Raw genomic sequence first — 27,905 nt, 5'->3', positions numbered from 1 at the left:
CCCATCTTATTCATTACCCCCAGCATGGCTCCCCTCTCATTCCTTCTCCCAAGCATGGCTCCCATTTCATTCCTGCCCCCCAGCATGGCTCCCATCTCATTCCTGCCCCCCAGCATGGCTCATATCTCATTCCTGCCCCCCAGCATGGCTCATATCTCATTCCTGCCCCCCAGCATGGCTCCCATCTCATTCCTGTCCCCCGCATGGCTCCCATATCATTCCTGCCCCCCCCCAGCATGGCTCCCATCTCATTCCTGCCCCCCAGCATGGCTCCCATCTCGTTCCTGCCCCCCCCCCCCCGAGCATGGCTCCCATCTCATTCCTGACCCCCAGTATGGCTCCCATCTCGTTCCTGCCCCCCCTCCCCAAGCATGGCTCCCATTTCATTCCTGACCCCCAGTATGGCTCCCATCTCGTTCCTGCCCCCCCCCCCCCAGCATGGCTCCCATCTCATTCCTGACCCCCAGTATGGCTCCCATCTCATTCCTGCCCCCCAGCATGGCTCCCATCTCGTTCCTGCCCCCCCCCCCCCCCCCGAGCGTGGCTCCCATCTCATTCCTGACCCCTAGTATGACTCCCATCTCATTCTTGCCCCTTCAGCATGTCTCCCATCTCATTCCTGACCCCCCCAGCATAGCTCCTATCTCATTTCTGCCCCCCAGCATGTCTCCCATCTCATTCCTGCCCCCCAGCATGGCTCCCATCTCATTCCTGCCCCTCAGCATGGCTCCCATCTCATTCCTGCCCCCCAGCATGGCTCCCATATCATTCCTGCCCCCCAGCATGGCTCCTATCTCATTCCTGCCCCCCAGCATGTCTCCCATCTCATTCCTGCCCCCCAGCATGTCTCCCATCTCATTCCTGCCCCTCAGCATGGCTCCCATCTCATTCCTACTCCCCAGCATGGCTCCCATCTCATTCCTGCCCCCCAGCATGGCTCCCATCTCATTCCTGCCCCCCAGCATGGCTCCCATCGAATTCCTGCCCCCCAGCATGGCTCCCATCTCATTCCTGCCCCCCCCCCCCCGAGCATGGCTCCCATCTCATTCCTGCCCCCCCCCCCCCCCCCCCCCGAGCATGGCTCCCATCTCATTCCTGCCCCCCCCAGCATGGCTCCCATTTCATTCCTGCCCCCCAGCATGGCTTCCATCTCATTCCTGCCCCCCAGCATGGCTCCCATCTCATTCCTGCCCCCCAGCATGGCTCCCATCTCATTCCTGCCCCCCAGCATGGCTCCCATCTCATTCCTGCCCCCCAGCATGGCTCCCATTTCATTCCTGCCCCCCAGCATGGCTCATATCTCATTCCTGCCCCTCAGCATGGCTCCCATCTCATTCCTGCCCCTTCAGCATGTCTCCCATCTCATTCCTGCCCCCCCCCCCCCCCCAGCATGGCTCCCATCTCATTCCTGCCCCCCAGCATGTCTCCCATCTCATTCCTGCCCTCCAGCATGGTTCCTATCTCATTCCTACTCCCCAGCATGGCTCCCATCTCATTCCTGCTCCCCAGCATGGCTCCTATCTCATTCCTGTCCCTCAGCATGGCTCCCATCTCATTCCTGCCCCTCAGCATGGCTCCCATCTCATTCCTGCCCCCCAGCATGGCTCCCATCTCATTCCTGCCCCCCATCATGGCTCCCATCAAATTCCTGCCCCCCAACATGGCTCCCATCTCATTTCTGCCCCCCAGCATGGCTCCCATCTCATTCCTGCCCCCCAGCATGGCTCCCATCTCATTCCTGCCCCCCAGCATGGCTCCCATCTCATTCCTGCCCCCCAGCATGGCTCCTATCTTATTCTTGCCCCCCAGCATGGCTCCCATCAAATTCCTGCCCCCCAGCATGGCTCCCATCTCATTCCTGTTCCCCAGCATGGCTCATATCTCATTCCTGCCCCCCAGCATGGCTCCCATCTCATTCCTGCTTCCCAGCATGGCTCATATCTCATTCCTGCCCCCCAGCATGGCTCATATCTCATTCCTGCCCCCCAGCATGGCTCCCATCTCATTCCTGTCCCCCGCATGGCTCCCATCTCATTCCTGCCCCCCCAGCATGGCTCATATCTCATTCCTGCCCCCCAGCATGGCTCATATCTCATTCCTGCCCCCCAGCATGGCTCCTATCTCATTCCTGCCCCCCAGCATGGCTCCCATCTCAGTCCTAATCCCCAGCATGGCTCCCATCTTATTCCTGCCCCCCAGAATGACTCCCATCTCATTCCTGCCCCCCAGCATGGCTCCCATCTCATTCCTGTTCCCCAGCATGGCTCCCATCTCATTCCTGTTCCCCAGCATGGCTCCCATCTCATTTCTAGTCCCCAGCATGGCTCCCATCTCATTCCTAGTCCCCAGCATGGCTCCCATCTTATTCCTGTTTCCCAGCATGGCTCCGCATCTCATTTTCCTGCCCCAAGCATAGCACCCATCTCATTCCTTCTTCTCATCTCATTCCTACCCCTAAGCATGGCTCCCAATTTCATATTCCTGCCCCCAAACATGGCTTACCATTTAATTCCTGCTCCCCAGCATGGCTGCCATCTCTTTCCTGCTCCCCAGCATGGCTTCCATCTTATTCCTGTCCCCAGCATGGCTCCCATCTCATTTGTGCCCCCCCCCCCAGCATGGCTCCCATCTCATTCCTGCCCCCCAGCATGGCACCCATCTCATTCCTGCTCCACAGCATGGCTCCCCATCTCATTCCTGCCCCCAGCATGGCTCCTAACTCATTCCTGCCCCCCAGCATGGCTCCTATCTCATTTCTGCCCCCCAGCATGGCTCCCCTGTCATTCCTGCCCTCCAGCATGGCACCCATCTCATTCCTGCCCCCCAGCATGGCTTCATTCTCAATCCTGCCCCCCAGCATGGCTCCCATCTCATTCCTGCCCTCCAGCATGGCTCCCATCTTATTCATGACCCCCAGCATGGCTCCCCTCTCATTCCTTCTCCCAAGCATGGCTCCCATTTCATTCCTGCCCCCCAGCATGGCTCCCATCTCATTCCTGCTTCCCAGCATGGCTCCCATCTCATTCCTGCTTCCCAGCATGGCTCATATCTCATTCCTGCCCCCCAGCATGGCTCATATCTCATTCCTGCCCCCCAGCATGGCTCCCATCTCATTCCTGTCCCCCGCATGGCTCCCATCTCATTCCTGCCCCCCCAGCATGGCTCATATCTCATTCCTGCCCCCCAGCATGGCTCATATCTCATTCCTGCCCCCCAGCATGGCTCCCATCTCAGTCCTAATCCCCAGCATGGCTCCCATCTCATTCCTGCCCCCCAGAATGACTCCCATCTCATTCCTGCCCCTTCAGCATGGCTCCCATCTCATTCCTGCTTCCCAGCATGGCTCATATCTCATTCCTGCCTCCCAGCATGGCTCATATCTCATTCCTGCCCCCCAGCATGGCTCCCATCTCATTCCAGTCCCCCACATGGCTCCCATCTCATTCCTGCTCCCCCCAGCATGGCTCCCATCTCATTCCTGCCCCCCCAGCATGGCTCATATCTCATTCCTGCCCCCCAGCATGGCTCCCATCTCATTCCTGCCCCCCAGCATGGCTCCCATCTCATTCCTGCCCCCCAGCATGGCTCATATCTCATTCCTGCCCCCCAGCATGGCTCCCATCTCATTCCTGCCCCCCAGCATGGCTCCCATCTCATTCCTGCCCCCCAGCATGGCTCATATCTCATTCCTGACCCCCAGCATGGCTCATATCTCATTCCTGCCCCCCAGCATGGCCCTCATCTCAGTCCTAATCCCCAGCATGGCTCCCATCTCATTCCTGCCCCCCAGCATGGCTCCCATCTCAGTCCCAATCCCCAGCATGGCTCCCATCTCATTCCTGCCCCCCAGCATGGCTCCCATCTCATTCCTGCCCCCCAGCATGGCTCATATCTCATTCCTGCCCCCCCAGCATGGCTCATATCTCATTCCTGACCCCCAGCATGGCTCATATCTCATTCCTGCCCCCCAGCATGGCCCTCATCTCAGTCCTAATCCCCAGCATGGCTCCCATCTCATTCCTGCCCCCCAGCATGGCTCCCATCTCAGTCCTAATCCCCAGCATGGCTCCCATCTCATTCCTGCCCCCCAGAATGACTCCCATCTCATTCCTGCCCCCCAGAATGACTCCCATCTCATTCCTGCCCCTTCAGCATGGCTCCTATCTCATTTCTGCCCCCCAGCATGGCTCCCATCTTATTCCTGCCCCCCAGGATGGCTCCCATCTCATCCATGCCCCCCAGCATGACTCCCATCTCATTCCTGCCCCACAGCATGATTCCTATCTCATCCCTATTTCCCAGTATGGCTCCCATAGGAGGATGAACTATTTATGGATGAGTAGCTTTAATACGTTATAATGTGAGTAAAAAATGGTCACAGAAAATGAGGTCTAGATGGGATTAGTTCTTCCCTGAAGAGCGTTTTCCTGTGGAGGCTTCAGTGTGTAAGAACCCTCCAGTTGTGGCTTTTCTATATAATGGTACAGTGAGCTTCCTTATAGCCGCTTTCTATAAAACCTAAATAGATATTTACATCGAGCACTGGGGATATATTAATGTATTTTAAGGCTATGTTCACACTACGTATCTTTTCGGTCGTAGTGCGAACCGCGAATATACACCTGTAGTTTTGAGGTTTATGTGTTCGCTTGAAAGTATACTATATACGGCCGCACAATGCAAACCACGTATGAGCTTACGGCCGGATCGTATACGGCGCCGTGAAAAATGAACAAGACCATTGTTTGAGGATGGAAATGTTCGCACTCACGGCCGTGGATTTCCATGTGGTCCCGTACGGAGAACTTATTTCAGTCAAATTGAACTTGATTTTTCGATCCAAAAGGTTCTGTGAGTTTTATTGGGCGAAGATTTCCAAGTAAATGACCTGCCTGAGATCGCTACGAAACAAGCTAGGAAAGCAGAACTGTACTGCGGGCGTATGTTCGCGGTGCGAACGCATCCGGCCGCATGTCTATTTTTCCCACGCCCGTAGTTTCACCCGCACATGTACGGCTGCGTACGAAATGCGCCCGGAATCGTACGCAGTGTGAATATAGCCAAAATCTGTTGGCGCTATACAAATAAAAATTATCATTATTATTATTACTCTTCACTTTAGAAGAAACATCAGAAAAAGTCGATGGAACATGACTTACCGCAGCTGGTGTTAGTCCTCCATTGCCCAACCTTGGCTCCTTTTTCTTGGCACAATGCTGTGTAGGCTTGTAGACTGGCACACAGAGCTTCCTCACCACCACGCCTGGCACAAACATCAAACACACAGCTCTGGGCATATCTTTCGGGAGGCACCAAGGCATGGCACTCCTTGAATGCTCCTTGCGGGTCTGTGATCCTTCCACATTTGCTGGGAGAATTTGCTTCGATGGTGGCAGCTTCACTACAGGTCGGACACTGACTGCCAGAACATCCTCGGCAGCTCAGCCCACCTCTCCCCACTGTCCAGGACTCAGCTAGTAATGAGACGTTGCTGACAATGGTGCCATTTTGAAGACGTAAGTCATCTTTAGGGTTCCTGTTGAAATTACCACAGAGGCCTTCAGTGCGTCCGCTATAGGAGCTGGGGACCCAGACCGAGACGTAGTATTGCTGGTCGGATAACACCCTATAGCCATAGATGGTCTGGATAACCACATTATTTCCTTCCTGGTTTACCCAATACTCCTGGTTATGTGATTTACAGGGGACATTATACTTCTCTCTGTTCACCTAAAATAGAAAGAAAGAAAAGAGAAGAAGAGAAAAGAAAGAATAAGATGTTCTTTTATAATGTAACTTCTGAACCCGGTTTGTGGAGGCCAGCCATCCGGAACCCTGCTGCTAGCTGCGCTCTGCACAGTAATTATGTGCGCTCGTAACGAGCGCTGATATCTACCGCGCGGCGGAAGCACTGACAGAGAGAGAGCCATCGGCTCCCTCTCTGTCAGTCACCCCTCACTGGCTGCCGCAGAGGTCACAAGAGGCCGCACTCTGCCCCTGGTGTTGGCACTTGAGTGATGTCACTATGCCGGCGCCAGGGCAAGGGGAGAGTGGCCTCTTGTGACTACTGCAGTGCGGCCACAAGAGGGAAGAGAAGAGGAGACGCCCGGACCAGGGGGAGTATAAGTGTTTGTTTTTTTATGTTATACTAGAAAATGTACCCGGCGCTGCCCGGGTATAAAGTGTCAGTGTGTTAATTAGATTTGTTCTAAGGTGCTCAGGAGGCCAAGCTAAAGGTATTGTTTCATCTGAGTTAATCAGTGGAATTAGTGTATACCTGTAGTGCATAGTTGGAGGGGTTCTGTATACCCACAATGTATAGTTTTTAGGGGTCTCGCATATCTGTAGTGCATAGTTGGGGGGGCTGTATACCTATAGTGTATAGTTTGGGGGGTCCTGTATACCTGTAGTGTGTATTTGGGGGGGCTGTATACCTGTAGTGTATAGTTGAGGGAGGTCCTGTATACCTGTACTGTATAGTTCGGGGGTCCTGTATACCTGTAGTATATAGTTGGTCCTGTATAGCTGTAATGTAGAGTTGGTGGAGGTCTTGTATACCTGTAGTTTATAGTTTGAGGGTCCTGGATACCTGTAGTGTATATTTGGTGGAGGTCTTGTATACCTGTAGTTTATAGTTTGAGGGTCCTGGATACCTGTAGTGTATATTTGGTGGAGGTCTTGTATACCTGTAGTATATAGTTCGGGGGTCCTGTATACCTGTAGTGCATAGTTTGAGGGTCCTGTATAACTGTAGTATAGAGTTGGTGGAGGTCCTGTATACCTGTAGTGTATAGTTTTGAGGTCCTGTATACCTGTAGTGTATAGTTTGGGGTCCTATATACCTGTAGTATATAGTTGGTGGAGTTCCTGTATACCTGTAGTGTATAATTTTGGGGTCCTGTATACCAGTAGTGTATGGTTTGGGGTCCTGTATACCTATAGTATATAGTTGGTGGAGGTCCTGTATACCTGAAGTATATAGTTGGTGGAGGTCCTGTATACCTGTAGTGTATAGTTTTGGGGTCCTGTTTACCTGTAGTGTAAAGTTTGGGGTCCTGTATACCTGTAGTATATAGTTGGTGGAGGTCCCGTGCACCTGTAGTGTATAGTTTTGGGGTCCTGTATACCTGTAGTGTCCTGTATACCTGCAGGGTCGTATTTACCATTAGGCACCCATGCTCTGGTGCGTAGGGTAGCACCTTGCAGAGGGGCAGTACCCTCCTGTTCAGACTTGCCAGAAAATCTTTGGTCAGGTCTTGTATAGCGGTGTTATCCAGTCACAGTATGGCGGTATTGGTCAGGTCTGGTGTGGCGGTGTTATCCAGTCACAGTATGGCGGTATTGGTCAGGTCTGGTATGGCAGTGTTATCCAGTCACAGTTTGGTATACCTGTAGTGCCCTGTATCTACATGTCCTGTATAGATGGAGTAGGGGGTCCTGTATATACATGTACTGTATAGATGGAGTAGGGGGTCCTGTATATACATGTAATGTATAGATGGAGTAGGGGGTCCTGTATATACATGTACTGTATAGATGGAGTAGGGGGTCCTGTATACATGTACTGTATAGATGGAGTAGGGGGTCCTGCATACATGTACTGTATAGATGGAGTAGGGGGCCCTGTATATACATGTACTGTATAGATGGAGTAGGGGGCCCTGTATATACATGTACTGTATAGATGGAGTAGGGGGTCCTGTATACATGTACTGTATAGATGGAGTAGGGGGTCTTGTATATACATGTACTGTATAGATGGAGTAGGGGGTCCTGTATACATGTACTGTATAGATGGAGTAGGGGGTCTTGTATATACATGTACTGTATAGATGGAGTAGAGGGTCCTGTATACATGTACTGTATAGATGGAGTAGGGGGTCCTGTATACATGTACTGTATAGATGGAGTAGGGGGTCCTGTATACATGTACTGTATAGATGGAATAGGGGGCCCTGTATATACATGTACTGTATAGATGGAGTAGGGGGCCCTGTATATACATGTACTGTACAGATGGAGTAGGGGGTCCTGTATATACATGTACTGTATAGATGGAGTAGGGGGTCCTGTATACATGTACTGTATAGATGGAGTAGGGGGTCCTGTATATACATGTACTGTATAGATGGAGTAGGGGCTCCTGTATATACATGTACTGTATAGATGGAGTAGGGGGTCCTGTATATATATATACTGTATAGATGGAGTAGGGGGCCCTGTATATATATGTACTGTATAGATGGAGTAGGGGTTTCTGTATATATATATGTACTGTATACATGGAGTAGGGGATCCTGTATATACATGTACTGTATAGATAGAGTAGGGGTTTCTGTATATATATGTACTGTATACATGGAGTAGGGGGTCCTGTATACATGTACTGTATAGATGGAGTAGGGGGTCCTGTATACATGTACTGTATAGATGGAGTAGGGGGCCCTGTATACATGTACTGTATAGATGGAGTAGGGGGTCCTGTATACATGTACTGTATAGATGGAGTAGGGGGTCCTGTATATACATGTACTGTATAGATGGAGTAGGGGGCCCTGTATATACATGTACTGTATAGATGGAGTAGGGGGTCCTGTATATACATGTACTGTATGGATGGAGTAGGGGGTCCTGTATACATGTACTGTATAGATGGAGTAGGGGGTCCTGTATACATGTACTGTATAGTTGGAGTAGGGGGTCTACCAGTTATTACTGTGGATGTTGTGAGGCAGCTTCCCTAGCAACCATTGCTCCCTGTGAAAATGAAAGCAGTAATCCTATTGGTTGCTAAGGCTCCAACTGCCGTGTCTGCTGCAGCTAATTATATCACCTGTGTTTGCAGTGAGGAGATTTTCCAATTCATCTCTATGGGGCGCCGCTCTTTCCCCTCCCCCTCCTCTCCTGTACATCTGGCGGGGACGGGACCTTCGCTATAACCTTCCCGGGCACCCAATGTATCTGTGGGCCAAATTTGGGGTCAAAAGGTTCAGGCGTTTGGAAGTCTATTTGTGACAGACAGACAGACAGACAGACAGACAGAATTTGATTTTTATTATATAGATGGGAGGGAGAGAGCGCACACGGGGCTATATACTACTGGGAAAGAGCGCACAGGGGCTATATACTACTGGGGGAGAGCGCACAGGGGGCTATATACTACTGGGAGAGAGCGCACAGGGGGCTATATACTACTGGGAGAGAGCGCACAGGGGGCTATATACTGCTGGGAAAGAGCGCACAGGGGCTATATACTACTGGGGGAGAGCGCACAGGGGGCTATATACTACTGGGAGAGAGCGCACAGGGGGCTATATACTACTGGGAGAGAGCGCACAGGGGGCTATATACTGCTGGGAAAGAGCGCACAGGGGCTATATACTACTGGGGGAGAGCGCACAGGGGGCTATATACTACTGGGAGAGAGCGCACAGGGGCTATATACTACTAGGGGAGAGCGCACAGGGGCTATATACTACTGGGGGAGAGCGCACAGTGGCTATATACTACAGAGGGAGAGCGCACATGGGGGCTATATACTACAGGGGGAGAGAGCACAGGAGCCTATATACTACAGGGGAGAGACACAGAGGGGCTATATACTACTGGTGGAGAGCGCACAAGGGGGCTATATACTACTGGGAGAGCGCACAAGGGAGCTATATACTATAGGGGCAGAGCGCAAAGGGGGGCTATGTACTACTAGGGGAAAGCACACGGGGGGGCTATATACTACAGGGGGAGAGAGCACAGGGGGCTATATACTACTGGGGGAGAGCACACATGGGGGCTATATACTACTGGGGGAGAGAGCACAGGGGGCTATATACTACAGGGGGAGAGCACACATGGGGGCTATATACTACAGGGGGAGAGAGAACCCCAAAACAACTCCTCCCACAGAAGAGACATCTGAGCCAAGCCAACAATCTTGAAAATCATCAATAAAGTTTATTTTGTACAATCATTTAGAAAATGTAGTATACACACAAGCAGATTTTTTATTCATGAAAGAATTATATATTCTTTGGACAGAGGAGGACAACGCAACATAAGGAAAGGGAGACGGCACGGATCATGCATGTGTCATGGAGGAAGTAGGATGCATGCTTTAGCCAGCGAATCTCATATATCACAAATGTGCATCATGCAATATACAGAAAAGCATGCAAACAACGCAGCCATAATACTATAAAAGATGATCGTCAGAGGCGAAGAAGTAAATGAGGTAAAAATGCAAAGTGCTTGAACACCAACCAACGAGAGAGCCGGCGCCGACGCTGTAATCCTTCAACGTGCCCACCCTAGGTGAATTGTTTGCTTAGACTATACACCTGTTCATATCTGCCCCTGATTGGTCAGTTACCCTGTAAATACCACACTCTCTTCCCATCATGCACCTCCTGACGAAGGACGTACCGAGACGTGCGTTGGGGTGTCTCTGTGGGTAAGGGAGCTGCACGGCTCGCATGCAGTGTCTGATTCTGTACTGTATTATACGGCTCTCTCTTGTAGGAGATCGTTGGTTGGTGTTCAAGCACTTTGCATTTTTACCTCATTTACTTCTTCGCCTCTGACGATCATCTTTTATAGTATTATGGCTGCGTTGTTTGCATGCTTTTCTGTATATTGCATGATGCACATTTGTGATATATGAGATTCGCTGGCTAAAGCATGCATCCTACTTCCTCCATGACACATGCATGATCCGTGCCGTCTCCCTTTCCTTATGTTGCGTTGTCCTCCTCTGTACAAAGAATATATAATTTTTTAATAAATAAGAAATCTGCTTGTGTGTATACTACATTTTCTAAATGATTGTATAAAATAAACTTTAATGATGATTTTCAAGATTGTTGGCTTGGCTCAGATGTCTCTTCTGTGGGAGGAGTTGTTTGGGGTTCTGTGTAGGTTGTGCATCTTTGAGCATAGTGAGTTTCTTACTTTGTGAAGACTATTCAGCAAAAGCTTTTTGGGTTTTACAGGGGGAGAGAGCACAGGGGCCTATATACTACAGGGGAGAGCGCACATGGGGGCTGTATACTACAGGGGGAGAGCGCACATGGGGGCTGTATACTACAGGGGGAGAGCGCACATGGGGGCTATATGCTACAGGCGGGGAGCGCACAGGGGGGCTGTATACTACAGGGGGAGAGCGCACATGGGAGCTATATGCTACAGGGGAGAGCGCACATGGGGGCTATATGCTACAGGGGAGAGTGCACATGGGGGCTATATGCTACAGGCGGGGAGCGCACAGGGGGGCTGTATACTACAGGGGGAGAGCACACATGGGGGCTATATACTACTGGGGGAGAGAGCACAGGGGCCTACATACTACAGGGGAGAGCGCACATGGGGGCTATATACTACAGGGGAGAGCGCACATGGGGGCTATATGCTACAGGGGAGAGGGCACATGGGGGCTATATGCTACAGGGGGGAGCGCACAGGGGGGCTGTATACTACAAGGGGAGAGCGCACATGGGGGCTATATGCTACAGGGGAGACCGCACAGGGGGGCTGTATACTACAGGGGGAGAGCGCACAGGGGGGCTATATACTACAGGGGAAGAGTGCACAGGGGGGCTGTATACAACAGGGGGGCTATATACTACTCGGGGAGAGAGCACAGGGGGGCTATATACTATAGGGGGAGAGTGCACAGGGGGGCTATATACTACAGGGGGAGAGAGCACAGGGGGGCTTTGTACTACTGGGGGAGAGAGCACAGGGGGGCTATATACTACAGGGGGCTATATACTAAAGGGGGAGAGTGAACAGGGGGATATATACTACAGAGGGGCTATATACTACAGGGGGAGAGTGCATAGAGGGGGCTATATACTACTGGGGGAGAGCGCACAGGGGGACTATATACTACAGGGGGGCTATATACTACTTGGAGAGAGCGCACAGGGGGGCTGTATACTACAGGGGGAGAGTGCACAGGGGCTATATACTACTGGGGGAGAGCGCACAGGGGGGCTATATACTACTGGGGGGAGCTCACAGGGGGCTATATACTACAGGGGGAGAGCGCACAGGGGGGCTATATACTACTGGGGAGAGCGCACAGGGGGGCTATATACTACTGGGGGGAGCTCACAGGGGGCTATATACTACTGGGGGAGAGCGCACAGGGGGGCTGTATACTACAGGGGGAGAGTGCACAGGGGGGCTATATACTACTGGGGGAGAGCGCACAGGGGGGCTATATACTACTGGGGGGAGCTCACAGGGGGCTATATACTACAGGGGGAGAGCGCACAGGGGGGCTATATACTACTGGGGAGAGCGCACAGGGGGGCTATATACTACTGGGGGGAGCTCACAGGGGGCTATATACTACTGGGGGAGAGCGCACAAGGGGGCTATATACTACTGGGGAGAGTGCACAGGGGGGCTATATACTACTGGGGAGAGTGCACAGGGGCATTAATTCTGTATGTTAATAGTTCAACAACCTTTGTGAAAAGTTAACAAAACACGTTTCCTACTGATGTTCAGCTTGGACCTTCACCTGACTATAGACCCCAGTAAATGGACCTTCACTAAAAATTGTTGAGTACCCCTGTTATAGATGATGATAGGATTGGGTCACGTTACAAGTGTATTGGTCCCACTAACCTCAATGGTCCAGGTTCTTCCTCTCTCCATGTGTATGACATGGTTTCCTAAGGTCACGGTGATTGACTTGGTGGTGGACATTTTACCATACGGCTGATTCTCCACAGTCACCTCAAGGTTATTAACTCTAACAAGTGTGTAGCGACAAGTGCCCTGCATGTTGTAGTAGACGTTATCGAAGGTGATGTGGTGGGAGTTTCCCCAAGCTACACACTGGCCGAGCTCCTTAGCGTGACAGCCCAGGACGCCATCCACCACTTTGCACTCTTCATTGGCGGCACAGGAATGGTCCGCGCAGGTGGTGATACCATTGGGTCCACATGTACATTTCCTCCGGCACAGGTTGTCTGTGAAGAATTCTTGGCCCAACTTATAATACACATCTTGGAAGGTACAGCCGCACTCTGCAATAGGCACACACTCGTCTCCGCTCAGTACAAAGCCATCATTACAGTAACAGCCTTCAGTAAAAGACTTAACGCAGGTCGGTGGAGGCATAAGGCCCAGACAGGTGATGGGACATCCATCTCCAAGGAGTTTGTAATGGCTGTTGGGGGGGCAGATGATGTCTGTGAAGATAAGACTCTGTATTAGACAATTTATGCTTATGCTAAGTATGGTAAGAGCATTTTATTCATATTGACTCCATCGTTAATATGTTGTTTTTTCCTACTGTGATAGAAAACTTACTGCAGAAAGATGGCGTCCTCCATTCCTTGACCAGAGAACCATTGTGTTGACACTCAGAGACATAGGCAGCAATGCTGGCGCAGACAGAAGATTGCCGTCCCTTGTAAACACACGCGTCATATACACAGTCTTCAAAGTAAGGAGTCGGATCGATCACATGGTGACATTGACTGAAGGGTCCATCCAGACTGGTAAGAAGCCCACAATACTGGTCTCCCTTGTAGACTTCTTTATCAGCCTCACTGAACTTGGGGCAATCTACACAGTCGTCTTTACATCCTTCTACTTCTCCCACCTTCCAGTGTGTTCCAAATTCTTGTGGATTTTTTGCCTTTATTCCTCTTTGTAGGAGGAAATCATCTTCAGGGTCTCCATTGTTGTTTCCACAGAGACCACTGGAGGCTCCTTTGTATGCATTAGGCAGCCTTACAGTGACATAACTCCAACCATCAAAACTTAAGGTCAGCCCGAAATTGGTCCTGATGATTGTGTGGGCCCCCGAAGTGTAGGCAATGAGCTTCGTAGACTCAAGATAGTAAGGTAAGTTCACAAAATGCCCATCAACCTATCAAAATAAGGTAAAGAGTTAGTTGTCACCAATAACAACCTCCACTACCTGTAACTATCACACTGACGGAGATCCTACATTTGGCTGAGCACCAACTCTTTCCCTTATGTCTGACATATTATTTTATGGCTGTTAGGTTATTGGGATTTTTGGCTATTGGTCAAACATAGGGTCAGCCACTGATCAGAGCATGGCCATCAGATGAGGTCCATCTCCAGACACAAGGTCCACTGCTGCTTAGACCTTCCCTCTTGGACATTAATAGTTTATTTTCCGTTTCAGGATGGAACAGTGACCCTTCTGACTCGTACTGTGACTACTGATGATAATTTTTACCTTGATCCTCCGCGGTTGGTCTTTACTCATGGTTATTGTTGTGTTGTAGACCTCCAGGATGGCCGCTTTGGTTAAGGACACACCTTTGTTACCAAGGTGCTCGTTCCACACATTGGCTTTAAAGGGGGTGAGTGAGCTGTTGGTCGATGTGAAGCCCACCAGCTGGTAAATACAAGTGCCCATAAAGTCCAGTTTCTTTTTATCAAACATAAAGTAATGAGGACCCCCGGAGGCTATGCAGGTGGAGAACCCTAAAGCATAGCACCCTCGTATCCCATTGACGATCTGGCAGCTCTCGCCCTCTTTGCATCGGACTGACTGGCAGACCACCTGGACCAGGTCTGGGTCACACTTGCATTGTACGCTGCATTTCTCGTTGTACCAGGTTTGGTGAAGATCGTAATATCGGCCGTTATATTGACATCCGCAGCTCTTGACTGGAACACATTTGTCCCCGCTGAGGATGGTGCCCTCATTGCATTCACAGGTTTCTATACACGGTTTCGTACAGGTAGCCGGAGCCTCTTTGTCGGCGCAGCTGGCTGGACAGGCGTTTCCACAGGAGTTATAGTGACTGTTCGGATCCTCACATAATTTTGCTAATATAAAAAAAATGATGGAAACTTTATGAGATAGAAAGAACTGAACAGAATCTAAAACTCGATAACTTCACTTTCATCATCACCGAATTAACGTATTCAGTAATGCAGTCAGCTCTGCTACATCTACATGGTGTATTTTCTAAAATATTTCCATATAACCTCCCTGAGATTCTTCAACTTCTTCTCAGGCTAAAACCGCCTTCACAGCTTTCTGACCACTATGGGCTCAAACCCATAGTACGCTGTATATGCAGCGTCCCAGAGCAGGGTGGCCCCTGCTATTTTGTGCCCACCTGTCCTCAGGTGTCCCTATACAGTATATTCTGGGGTGGAGGACTCACATTTTGTACCTTTGTTGCATTTTTCCATTTTTACCACTAGGTGTAAGTCTATGTATTGCCCTATGTCTTGTAGTGCACAGCTGAGGAGGATGCATGGTAAAGAGTGGACTATGTACTGTACACTGCTATCCAATCCTTGAGCTGGGTGGGGCAGTGAAGAACTTGTCTAGTGGTGGATCAGATCTCACCTTGTAGAGAAAGTTCCCTGCTGAAGGACTTTCCAGGGCCTGGCCTAAGGCCAGGACATATCTGTGGGGTTCCAAGTTGATTCCTATACTTTTCTTCCAAGTGATCCTGCACTAGCCATACTGGGCTAGCAACACCAGCAGTGAGGCTACTGTGGTCGGGGAAACAGGACTGATCCACGCTAAGGGGCCATCATATGTCTTCTTCTCAAGAAAACACTGCCTATGTCTACAGGAGGTACTACAGAAAGCAGTAAGTCTATGGCCACTGACTCATTGTGGTTAGAGCCCCTAGAGCTGAGTACTCAGGGTCCAGATAGGTCCCCCCCTTGACATAGCCCACTGTCATTTCCATCCGGTCTACAGCTAAAGTCTTATTTTCAAGTAAAGCATATATAGAGACTGCTGTTCAAAGTCCCCGATATCCTAGTGAGAAACTGCATAACTATCTATCTAATATCTATCTATCTATCTATCTATCTATCTCCTATCTCCTCTCTCTCTCTCTCTCTCTCTGTATCTAGAAAGGCTAGTTGTACTTACGGCAACCTGAAGTTGTCCTCCAGTCATAGACCTTAATTCCTTCGCTCATGCAGGTGCTTGCATATGACTCGAGAGCTTTACACAGGATGACTTTAGCCCCATCGTTTATGCAGACATCATAGAGACAACCATCAAAGAACTCGTTGGGGCTGACTCTGGAGATGCACTCTCGGAAAGGTCCATCTTTTTTGAAGAGGATTCCACAGTTGGCGTCTCCTCCGTACAGTCTCTTCTTGCTCTCCTCACAGGTTGGACATTGTCCTGGACAAGAGTGGAAGCAGAATGGGTCTCTGTCGTTGACTGTCCATGAAGCTGCCCACTCTATGGTGGAGTTGATCAGGGTCCCATTAGGAGATTGCTGATCATCACTTGGATCTTGGTTGAAGTTCCCACAGAGACCAGCTATAGCATTGTGGTAACTACTGGGAACAAACAAAGCGCAATGTGAATTCCAGTCGAAAGACACTCTCACTCCAGATTTGGTTTCCACATTTGCCGTCAGTCCACTGCGACTTATAGAGATTTTCCCTCCTGCTAGACGTACGGGCAGCTTTGTCTTCTCACCGTTGACCTGCGAGAGATATTGTGTGATAAGTCATAAAGCTGCTTGCATACATGTTGGGGACACATTGGGGACAATGAGATGCCTCCAACATTGGACTCATCGTAGTCCTCCACATTGTTAGATTTGGGTGGGGGGTCATTAGTTTTTCCTTCCTTTAAAGCGGCACTATGGCCTATGGCATAGCAGTGATCAGTGTATGTAATCTGATGATTGCATGTAATAGCCCCCAGGGGGACTTAAAGTGTGTAAAAAAAAAAAAGTTAAAATGTTTTTAAAAATACCCTAAAGCCCCTCCCCCAATAAAAGTTAAAATCACCCTCCTATCCCATAATATAAATAAAACATATAAAAAATAAACATATTATATACCGTAGCGCGCATACTTGTCATTGCGAACAGCGTAAACGAAAAGAGGGAAAAATGCCAGGATTGCAAATTTTTTGTTACATTATATATATATAAAAAATAATAAAAAGTGATCAAAACGTCTGTGCTACAGAAATATGGTATTAATAAAAACTAGAGATCATGGAGCAAAAAATGACGCCCCATACAGCCCCGTAGGTGAAAAAATAAAACCATTATAGGAGTCACAATAGGCCCATTTTAGTAATAATTAGTTGCCAAAGAAAAGGATTTCATAAAAAAATATATATAACATCAGAGAATCTGTGTAACCTGCATCTGGTTGTGTTCGGACCTATAGAATAGTGGTATCAGGTCGCTTTTACCATATAGTGCATTACGTAGACACAGGAACCCCCCAAACGTTACCATATTGCATTCTTTTTTACGATTTCACTCATTTATATCTTCATAAATAATATATTTGGGGTTCCATCATACATGATATATTTGGGGTTCCATCATACATTATATATTTGGGGTTCCATCATACATTATATATTTGGGGTTCCATCATACATTATATATTTGGGGTTCCGTGATACATGTTATGGTAAAATGAAAGACGCCATTACACAGTACAACTATTCCTGTAACAAACAAGCCATTACATGGCCCTGTAGATAGAAAAACTGAAAAAGTCTTAGGGTCCTATTCCACGGGCCGAGGAGGGCCTGATCAACGATCGCCGCTCATTTACTGGGCCTATTCCACGGCCCGATGATTGTTGAGCAAGGGCTGCAGGGACATCGTTACCGATGTCCTTGCAGCCCTTGCAACATACATTACCTGGCAGGTCTTCTCCGCTCTGTGTTCCTCCCCGGGTCCCGCGCTCTAGCTTCAGAATGGCCTGTCAGCTGACAGACCACTCAGCCAATCACAGGCCGCGGCGGTCCCAGCCTGTGATTGGCTGAGCGCTCCGTCAGCTGACAGGCCATTCTGAAGCCAGAGCGCGGGACCCGGGGAGGAACACAGAGCGGAGAAGAAGCCCTGACAGGTAATGTATGATGCTGCTTCTTTTCAAATCGTCGGTCTCCCGCCGCGCACCGCTATTCAACCGTAGCGATGTGCGGTGGGGGACCGATGATTTTAGGTCTGGCCCTAAATGAACGATCAGCCGATGACACAATAATCGGCTGATCGTTCTCTCTATTCCACCGAACGATAATCGGCCGAATCGGGCCAAATAGGGTCCTGTCATCCTGGTGACTCTTCTCCACTGATGGTTGTAGGACATCTTAGCCTCATTTCACGTTGCACCCGGAACGGTCTCATCATCTACAGTAGACATATCCATAGCCTGATATCTGATGGAGGCCACAAGAGTCTCATTTTTTCATTCGATTCATTAGATGGTGCCAACGTTCTGCAGTATTGGTGTCTTTCTAGCATGCCCATCAGTAAGTGGCCACCATCATTGGCGTATAGTAGTGCTGAGCCAATTTGCCGAACTCTTCAGGATTGCAATGTTCTCCAGACCCCAGGAGTTGGATGCTGCCCTAGGGGAGTCCTGGAAGACATGGATACAGCCTACGGCTTATGGTTGTATTCAGGACTCCCTAGGGCAGCATCCAATGTCTACAGCCACCGGGATTCAAATACCAAGCACTCAGGTTTGGAGAACGTTGTCAAACAAGAACAGTTCAGCAAATTTGTTCAACACCAGTGTATAGTAGATTGGGGAATACTTATACAGCTGGGGAATAGTGTCGGCGAGCATGCTACTCGATCGAGCTCTATGCTCAACTGACCATTTCCACCATCTTTACCCATGGGGGGGCGGGGAGTATACTTACTGCTCCGGTCTTCTATCGTTACTATGGCCGCTCAGCCAGGGGTGTCCCACCTCAGCCACTGATAGTGAAGATAGAAGACTGGAGCAGTAACTATAGGAATATAGTATAGGAATGGACACTGTGTAATCATTTAGATCCCCTGTGGTGGCGCTGCAGGGAGATTGAGCTCTGGTTTCCGCACAGATCACAGCTGATCACTGCCGGTCCAGCAGGAGGATGGTTTGTTATTGAAGCAACAGTTTCCACAAGTAGTGATTGTCTAAAGTAGAGAATTCCTTTAAGGAAGCAACTGATTCCCAGCAATCAGGCGTGCAATAAATCTAATATTCCCACCACTTACTTGTATGTAAGGGAATTCCCCGACTTGTATGGTGATCGTCATGTTGTATATAGTTATTATAATCTTCTTGACGAATGAACCTTCGTCGGTTCCTCTGTCATCGTTCTTCGCCAAAAGCTGGAACCATTCAAGAGTAGGAACTCTCCCATTGTGCTGCGCCAGGATGTAGCTACAGGTGCCCTGGAAGCTGAACTCCTTCTCATCAAAGGTGTGGTAGTGAGGGTCGCCCCAGGCCCAGCACAGGCCCATGTAATCCGGGACACACTCCGCCCTCCCGTCCCGGACCTGACAGGTCTCCTTCATATGACACGTCTTCATCTTGCAAGGGTCTGAACCAGGAAATAGGTGATGTGAATATTAACCCCGTGATTATAACATGTGGGGAGAAAAATGCACAAAAGAATTATAAGGTCAGTCAGCTGCTACTAAAGCCAGCAAAATCCAGTCGTGCATTATAAGGAGCATTGTCTTGAGTCTATCATTGTGTCCACCACTAGTGTACTGTAAGTTATGCACCTAGGTACTAATAACCCACATGCATCCTATGTCCTGGGGGGAGTAATAACCTGCAGCATCCTATGTCCTGGGGGGAGTAATAACCTGCAGCATCCTATGTCCTGGGGGGAGTAATAACCCACATGCATCATATGTCCTGGGGGGAGTAATAACCTGCAGCATCCTATGTCCTGGGGGGAGTAATAACCTGCAGCATCCTATGTCCTGGGGGGAGTAATAACCCACATGCATCATATGTCCTGGGGGGAGTAATAACCTGCAGCATCCTATGTCCTGGGGGGAGTAATAACCTGCAGCATCATATGTCCTGGGGGGAGTAATAACCTGCAGCATCCTATGTCCTGGGGGGGAGTAATAACCCACATGCATCATATGTCCTAGGGGGAGTAATAACCTGCAGCATCCTATGTCCTGGGGGGAGTAATAACCCACATGCATCATATGTCCTGGGGGGAGTAATAACCTGCAGCATCCTATGTTCTGGGGGGAGTAATAACCTGCAGCATCCTATGTCCTGGGGGGAGTAATAACCTGCAGCATCCTATGTCCTGGGGGGAGTAATAATCTGCAGCATCCTATGTCCTGGGGGGAGTAATAACCTGCAGCATCCTATGTCCTGGGGGGAGTAATAACCTGCAGCATCCTATGTCCTGGGGGGAGTAATAACCTGCAGCCGCATATGTCCTGGGGGGAGTAATAACCTGCAGCCGCATATGTCCTTGGGTGGTTACACTGGTGCGGTCGCTGATGGAGAAGGATCTGGTTGTACTTGTAGATAATAGACTACAGAACAGCACAATGTCAGTCAGCTGCTTGTAAGGCCAGCAGGATATTGTCATGTATATACCCGGCCTGGACTCTGGGGGCAGGGATATAATATTACCCCCCTATAAAGCTTTGGTGCGGCCCCATCTGGAGTCACCGTCCAGTTCTGGAATCCAATTCATAAAAAGGACGTTCTAGAGCTGGACAGGGAACAAAGACGGCCACTAAACTAATAAGGGGAATGGAGCATCTTAGTTATGAGGAGAGATAATAGAATTACATGTGTTCAGTCTGGAGAAGAGACGGATAAGGGGAGATGATTAATTTATTTACATATATAACGGGGGCCCCTACAGGAAATATGGGGGGAAGATGTTCCAGGTAAAACCCCCTCAAAGGACAAGGGGGCGCTGCCTCCACCCAGAGAGACAAGGGGGCGCTGCCTCCACCCAGAGAGACAAGGGGGCGCTGCCTCCACCCGGAGAGACAAGGGGGCGCTGCCTCCACCCAGAGAGACAAGGGGGCGCTGCCTCCACCCAGAGAGACAAGGGGGCGCTGCCTCCACCCAGAGAGACAAGGGGGCGCTGCCTCCACCCGGAGAGACAAGGGGGCGCTGCCTCCGCCTGGAAAGACAAGAGGGCGCTGCCTCCACCCAGAGAGACAAGAGGGCACTGCCTCCACCCAGAGAGACAAGGGGGCGCCGCCTCCACCCAGAGAGACAAGGGGGCGCTGCCTCCACCTGGAGAGACAAGGGGGCGCTGCCTCCGCCCGGAGAGACAAGGGGGCGCTGCCTCCACCCAGAGAGACAAGAGGGCACTGCCTCCACCCAGAGAGACAAGGGGGCGCTGCCTCCACCTAGAGAGACTAAGGGAGCGCTGCCTCCACCTGGAGAGACAAGGGGGCGCTGCCTCCACCCAGAGAGACAAGGGGGCGCTGCCTCCGCCCGGAGAGACAAGGGGGCGCTGCCTCCACCTGGAGAGACAAGGGGGCGCTGCCTCCACCTGGAGAGACAAGGGGGCGCTGCCTCCGCCCGGAGAGACAAGGGGGCGCTGCCTCCGCCCGGAGAGACAAGGGGGCGCTGCCTCCGCCTTGAGAGACAAGGGGGCGCTGCCTCCGCCTGGAGAGACAAGGGGGCGCTGCCTCCGCCTCGAGAAAAAAAGGTTCAATCTCCGGAGGCGACAAGCCTTCTTTACCATGAGAACTGTGAATCTGTGGAACAGTCACCCCAGGATCTGGTCACAGCAACAACAGTAGAGATAAGTTCTTAGAGCAAAATAATATAAATGCATATGTATAGAACCTATCACCCCTCCCCCTCCCCTGTATGTATAGAACCTATCACCCCTCCCCCTTCCCTGTATGTATAGAACCTATCACCCCTCCCCCTTCCCTGTATGTATAGTACTATCACCCCTCCCCCTTCCCTGTATGTATAGAACCTATCACCCCTCCCCCTTCCCTGTATGTATAGTACTATCACCCCTCCCCCTTCCCTGTATGTATAGTACTATCACCCCTCCCCCTCCCATGTATGTATAGAACCTATCACCCCTCCCCCTTCCCTGTATGTATAGAACCTATCACCCCTCCCCCTTCCCTGTATGTATAGAACCTATCACCCCTCCCCCTTCCCTGTATGTATAGAACCTATCACCCATCCCCCTTCCCTGTATGTATAGAACCTATCACCCCTCCCCCTTCCCTGTATGTATAGTACTATCACCCCTCCCCCTTCCCTGTATGTATAGAACCTATCACCCCTCCCCCTTCCCTGTATGTATAGAGCCTATCACCCCTCCCCCTTCCCTGTATCCATCCCCTCCTTGTATATCCCCCTTCCCTGTATCCATCCCCTCCTTGTATATCCCCCTTCCCTCCATCCATCCCCTCCTTGTATATCCCCCTTCCCTCCATCCATCCCCTCCTTGTATATCCCCCTTCCCTGTATCCATCCCCTCCTTGTATATCCCCCTTCCCTGTATCCATCCCCTCCTTGTATATCCCCCTTCCCTGTATCCATCCCCTCCTTGTATATCCCCCTTCCCTCCATCCATCCCCTCCTTGTATATCCCCCTTCCCTGTATCCATCCCCTCCTTGTATATCCCCCTTCCCTGTATCCATCCCCTCCTTGTATATCCCCCTTCCCTGTATCCATCCCCTCCTTGTATATCCCCCTTCCCTGTATCCATCCCCTCCTTGTATATCCCCCTTCCCTGTATCCATCCCCTCCTTGGTTGAACTTGATGGACATGTGTCTTTTTTCAACCGTATTAACTATGTAGCTATGTAAAGGGCCCCACAGGAGGCAGGAGAAAGAACCACAAGGGGAAGATCAGGACACCACAAAGGTAAGATCAGGACACCACAAGGGGAAGATCAGGACACCACAAGGGGAAGATAAGGGCACCACAAGGGGAAGATCAGGACACCACAAGGGGAAGATCAGGGCACCACAAGGGGAAGATCAGGACACCACAAGGGGAAGATCAGGACACCACAAGGGGAAGATAAGGGAACCAGAAGGGGAAGATCGAGACACCGCAAGGGGAGGATCAAGGAACCAGAAGGGAAGATCAGGACACCACAAGGGAAAGATGAGGGAACCAGAAGGGGAAGATCAGGACACCACAAGGGGAAGATCAGGGCACCACAAGGGGAAGATCAGGACACCACAAGGGGAAGATCAGGGCTCCACAAGGGGAAGATCAGGACACCACAAGGGGAAGATCAGGACACCACAAGGGGAAGATCAGGACACCACAAGGGGAAGATCAGGACACCACAAGGGGAAGATCAGGGCACCACAAGGGAAGGATCAAGGAACCAGAAGGGAAGATCAGGACACCACAAGGGAAAGATGAGGGAACCAGAAGGGGAAGATCAGGACACCACAAGGGGAAGATCGGGACACCACAAGGGGAAGATCAGGGCACCACAAGGGGAAGATCAGGGCACTACAAGGGGAAGATCAGGGCACCACAAGGGGAAGATCAGGACACCACAAGGGGAAGATCAAGGAACCACAAGGGGAAGATCAGGACACCACAAGGGGAAGATAAGGGAACCACAAGGGAAGATCAGGACACCACAAGGGGAAGATCAGGACACCACAAGGGGAAGATCAGGGCACCACAAGGGGAAGATCAGGACACCACAAGGGGAAGATCAGGACACCACAAGGGGAAGATCAGGGCACCACAAGGGAAGGATCAAGGAACCAGAAGGGAAGATCAGGACACCACAAGGGAAAGATGAGGGAACCAGAAGGGGAAGATCAGGACACCACAAGGGGAAGATCGGGACACCACAAGGGGAAGATCAGGGCACCACAAGGGGAAGATCAGGGCACCACAAGGGGAAGATCAGGGCACCACAAGGGGAAGATCAGGACACCACAAGGGGAAGATCAAGGAACCACAAGGGGAAGATCAGGACACCACAAGGGGAAGATAAGGGAACCACAAGGGAAGATCAGGACACCACAAGGGGAAGATCAGGACACCACAAGGGGAAGATCAGGGCACCACAAGGGGAAGATCAGGACACCACAAGGGGAAGATCAGGGCACCACAAGGGGAAGATCAGGACACCACAAGGGGAAGATCAGGGCTCCACAAGGGGAAGATCAGGACACCACAAGGGGAAGATCAGGACACCACAAGGGGAAGATCAGGACACCACAAGGGGAAGATCAGGACACCACAAGGGGAAGATCAGGGCACCACAAGGGAAGGATCAAGGAACCAGAAGGGAAGATCAGGACACCACAAGGGAAAGATGAGGGAACCAGAAGGGGAAGATCAGGACACCACAAGGGGAAGATCGGGACACCACAAGGGGAAGATCAGGGCACCACAAGGGGAAGATCAGGGCACTACAAGGGGAAGATCAGGGCACCACAAGGGGAAGATCAGGACACCACAAGGGGAAGATCAAGGAACCACAAGGGGAAGATCAGGACACCACAAGGGGAAGATAAGGGAACCACAAGGGAAGATCAGGACACCACAAGGGGAAGATCAGGACACCACAAGGGGAAGATCAGGGCACCACAAGGGGAAGATCAGGACACCACAAGGGGAAGATCAGGACACCACAAGGGGAAGATCAGGACACCACAAGGGGAGGATCAAGGAACCAGAAGGGAAGATCAGGACACCACAAGGGAAAGATTAGGGAACCACAAGGGGAAGATCAGGGCACCACAAGGGGAAGATCAGGACACCACAAGGGGAAGATCAGGGCTCCACAAGGGGAAGATCGGGACACCACAAGGGGAAGATCAGGGCACCACAAGGGGAAGATCAGGGCACCACAAGGGGAACATCAGGGCACCACAAGGGGAAGATCAAGGAACCACAAGGGGAAGATCAGGACACCACAAGGGGAAGAACAGGGCACCACAAGGGGAAGATCAGGACACCACAAGGGGAAGATCAAGGAACCACAAGGGGAAGATCAGGACACCACAAGGGGAAGATAAGGGAACCACAAGGGAAGATCAGGACACCACAAGGGGAAGATCAGGACACCACAAGGGGAAGATCAGGGCACCACAAGGGGAAGATCAGGGCACCACAAGGGGAAGATCAGGACACCACAAGGGGAAGATCAGGACACCACAAGGGGAAGATCAGGACACCACAAGGGGAAGATCAAGGAACCACAAGGGGAAGATCAGGACACCACAAGGGGAAGATAAGGGAACCACAAGGGAAGATCAGGACACCACAAGGGGAAGATCAGGACACCACAAGGGGAAGATCAGGGCACCACAAGGGGAAGATCAGGACACCACAAGGGGAAGATCAGGACACCACAAGGGGAAGATCAGGACACCACAAGGGGAAGATCAGGACACCACAAGGGGAAGATCAGGACACCACAAGGGGAAGATCAGGACACCACAAGGGGAAGATCAGGGAACCACAAGGGGAAGATCAGGACACCACAAGGGGAAGATCAGGGAACCAGAAGGGGAAGATCAGGACACCACAAGGGGAAGATCAGGACACCGCAAGGGGAAGATCAGGGAACCACATGGGGAATATCAGGACACCACAAGGGGAAGATCAGGACACTGCAAGGGGAGGATCAGGACACCACAAGGGGAAGATCAGGACACCGCAAGGGGAGGATCAGGGAACCACATGGGGAATATCAGGACACCACAAGGGGAAGATCAGGACACTGCAAGGGGAGGATCAGGGAACCACAAGGGGAAGATCAGGGCACCACAAGGGGAAGATCAAGGAACCACAAGGGGAAGATCAGGACACCACAAGGGGAGGATCAGGACACATGAGGGGCAGATCAGCATACCACAAGCAGCAGATCAGGGCACCAAAGGGGGCAACTAAGGGCAGCATCTGTCGATTGTGTCATAAAATACAGATTTTTCTGGGTAATCCCCCATACTGCGATGTAAATCTCCACACATGTATATGATAGTCCAGGGGTCGGCTGATGGATCCCATCATATATACATATACATCATTCACATATATTCTGGATGCAACCATCTCGTGTAACTCACCTTTCTTTCCACAAGTCCTAACCCCATTGAGGACAAGGCAGGTCTCATCGTCGGCACAGCTGATAGAGCGGCAGCTCAGACCTCCTCCGTGGAGACAAGAACATTCCTGACCACAGTCATCGCTCATCACACTCTCATTGGCCTAAAAAGGGAGAATGTCAGGTGAAGGAGACCCTGGGATCTGGGGGGCTCATCGGCCTGCCACAGCCACAAAGAGGTGCAGTAATCCACATAGTGCACAACATTGGAGAGAGTTCATCTCTGGTTGTGCACAGTGTGAAGAAGGCTACAACCTATAGAAGATACTCATACATGTCCTACCTGCCCCATACATGTCCTACCTGCCCCATACATGTCCTACCTGCCCCATACATGTCCTATCTGCCCCATACATGTCCAACCTGCCCCATAGATGTACATGATTAGCTCAGCCAAGCGTATATGTTTTCTATAAGAGGTCATGCTCCTCCAGACTCTTCTCTCCTCTCCTCCAGATCCCCTAGACTCCTCTTTCCCCTACTACAGACTCTTCTGCCCCCTCCTCCAGTCCCCCTTGTCCCCTCCTCCAGACTCTTCTTTCCCAGCCCTTCTTTTCTCCAGTATCTGCCATCAGAACCCCCAGAGATATGAGGTCAGTAAAACAGATATTGCCTTCTAATGTGGAGATATAATCCCGTTGTGTGATCAGGGATGGCTGATGGATCCCACTGTGTGAGGTCAGGGATGGCTGATGGATCCCACTGTGTGAGGTCAGGGATGGCTGATGGATCCGGTTGTGTGTGGTCAGGGATGGCTGATGGATCCCGCTGTGTGTGGTCAGGGATGGCTGATGGATCCGGTTGTGTGTGGTCAGGGATGGCTGATGGATCCCACTGTGTGAGGTCAGGGATGGCTGATGGATCCAGTTGTGTGTGGTCAGGGATGGCTGATGGATCCCGCTGTGTGTGGTCAGGGATGGCTGATGGATCCCCTTGTGAGGTCAGGGAATGCTGATGGATCCCACTGTGTGTGGTCAGGGATGGCTGATGGATCCCGCTGTGTGTGGTCAGGGATGGCTGATGGATCCCGCTGTGTGTGTGGTCAGGGATGGCTGATGGATCCCGTTGTGAGGTCAGGGATTGCTGATGGATCCCACTGTGTGTGGTCAGGGATGGCTGAGGGATCCTGCTGTGTGTGGTCAGGGATGGCTGAGGGATCCTGCTGTGTGTGGTCAGGGATGGCTGATGGATCCCGCTGTGTGTGGTCAGGGATGGCTGATGGATCCCACTGTGTGTGGTCAGGGATGGCTGATGGATCCCACTGTGTGTGGTCAGGGATGGCTGAGGGATCCTGCTGTGTGTGGTCAGGGATGGCTGATGGATCCCGCTGTGTGTGGTCAGGGATGGCTGATGGATCCCACTGTGTGTGGTCAGGGATGGCTGATGGATCCCGCTGTGTGTTGGCAGGGATGGCTGATGGATCCCGCTGTGTGTGGTCAGGGATGGCTGATGGATCCCGTTGTGAGGTCATGGATTGCTGATGGATCCCACTGTGTGTGGTCAGGGATGGCTGATGGATCCCCCTGTGTGTGGTCAGGGATGGCTGATGGATCCCCCTGTGTGTGGTCAGGGATGGCTGATGGATCCCGTTGTGAGGTCAGGGATTGCTGATGGATCCCACTGTGTGTGGTCAGGAATGTCTGATGGATCCCGCTGTGTGAGGTCAGGGATGGCTGATGGATCCTATTGTGAGGTCAGGGATGGCTGATCGATCCCGCTGTGTGTGGTCAGGGATGGCTGATGGATCCCGTTGTGAGGTCAGGGATTGCTGATGGATCCCACTGTGTGTGGTCAGGGATGGCTGATGGATCCTATTGTGAGGTCAGGGAAGGCTGATTGATCCCGCTGTGTGTGGTCAGGGATGGCTGATGGATCCCCCTGTGTGTGGTCAGGGAAGGCTGATGGATCCCACTGTGTGTGGTCAGGGATGGCTGATGGATCCTATTGTGAGGTCAGGGAAGGCTGATTGATCCCGCTGTGTGTGGTCAGGGATGGCTGATGGATCCTGTTGTGAGGTCAGGGATGGCTGATGGATCCCGTTGTGAGGT

The 27,905-nt window shown here is 51.2% G+C and overlaps 1 protein-coding gene across 1 annotated transcript in view; it reads right to left on the bottom strand.

The window, feature by feature from the left end:
* LOC138769948 (IgGFc-binding protein-like) overlaps positions 1-27,905 on the bottom strand; it is a 133,835-nt gene that overhangs the window by 34,483 nt on the left and 71,447 nt on the right. Inside the window, exons 20-26 of the mRNA XM_069948721.1 lie at positions 25,820-25,961; positions 19,002-19,330; positions 15,896-16,466; positions 14,225-14,823; positions 13,321-13,885; positions 12,631-13,199; positions 5,160-5,730 (exon numbers count right to left, since the gene is read on the bottom strand). Coding sequence (XP_069804822.1) covers positions 5,160-5,730; positions 12,631-13,199; positions 13,321-13,885; positions 14,225-14,823; positions 15,896-16,466; positions 19,002-19,330; positions 25,820-25,961 — 3,346 coding nt within the window. The remainder of the gene's footprint in view (positions 1-5,159; positions 5,731-12,630; positions 13,200-13,320; positions 13,886-14,224; positions 14,824-15,895; positions 16,467-19,001; positions 19,331-25,819; positions 25,962-27,905) is intronic.

This window comes from Dendropsophus ebraccatus, chromosome 12, assembly GCF_027789765.1.
Source record: "Dendropsophus ebraccatus isolate aDenEbr1 chromosome 12, aDenEbr1.pat, whole genome shotgun sequence".
NCBI lineage: Eukaryota > Metazoa > Chordata > Amphibia > Anura > Hylidae > Dendropsophus > Dendropsophus ebraccatus.
The sequence above is the reverse complement of the archived record's forward strand: the minus strand, read 5'-3'. Positions and strand labels throughout refer to the sequence as shown.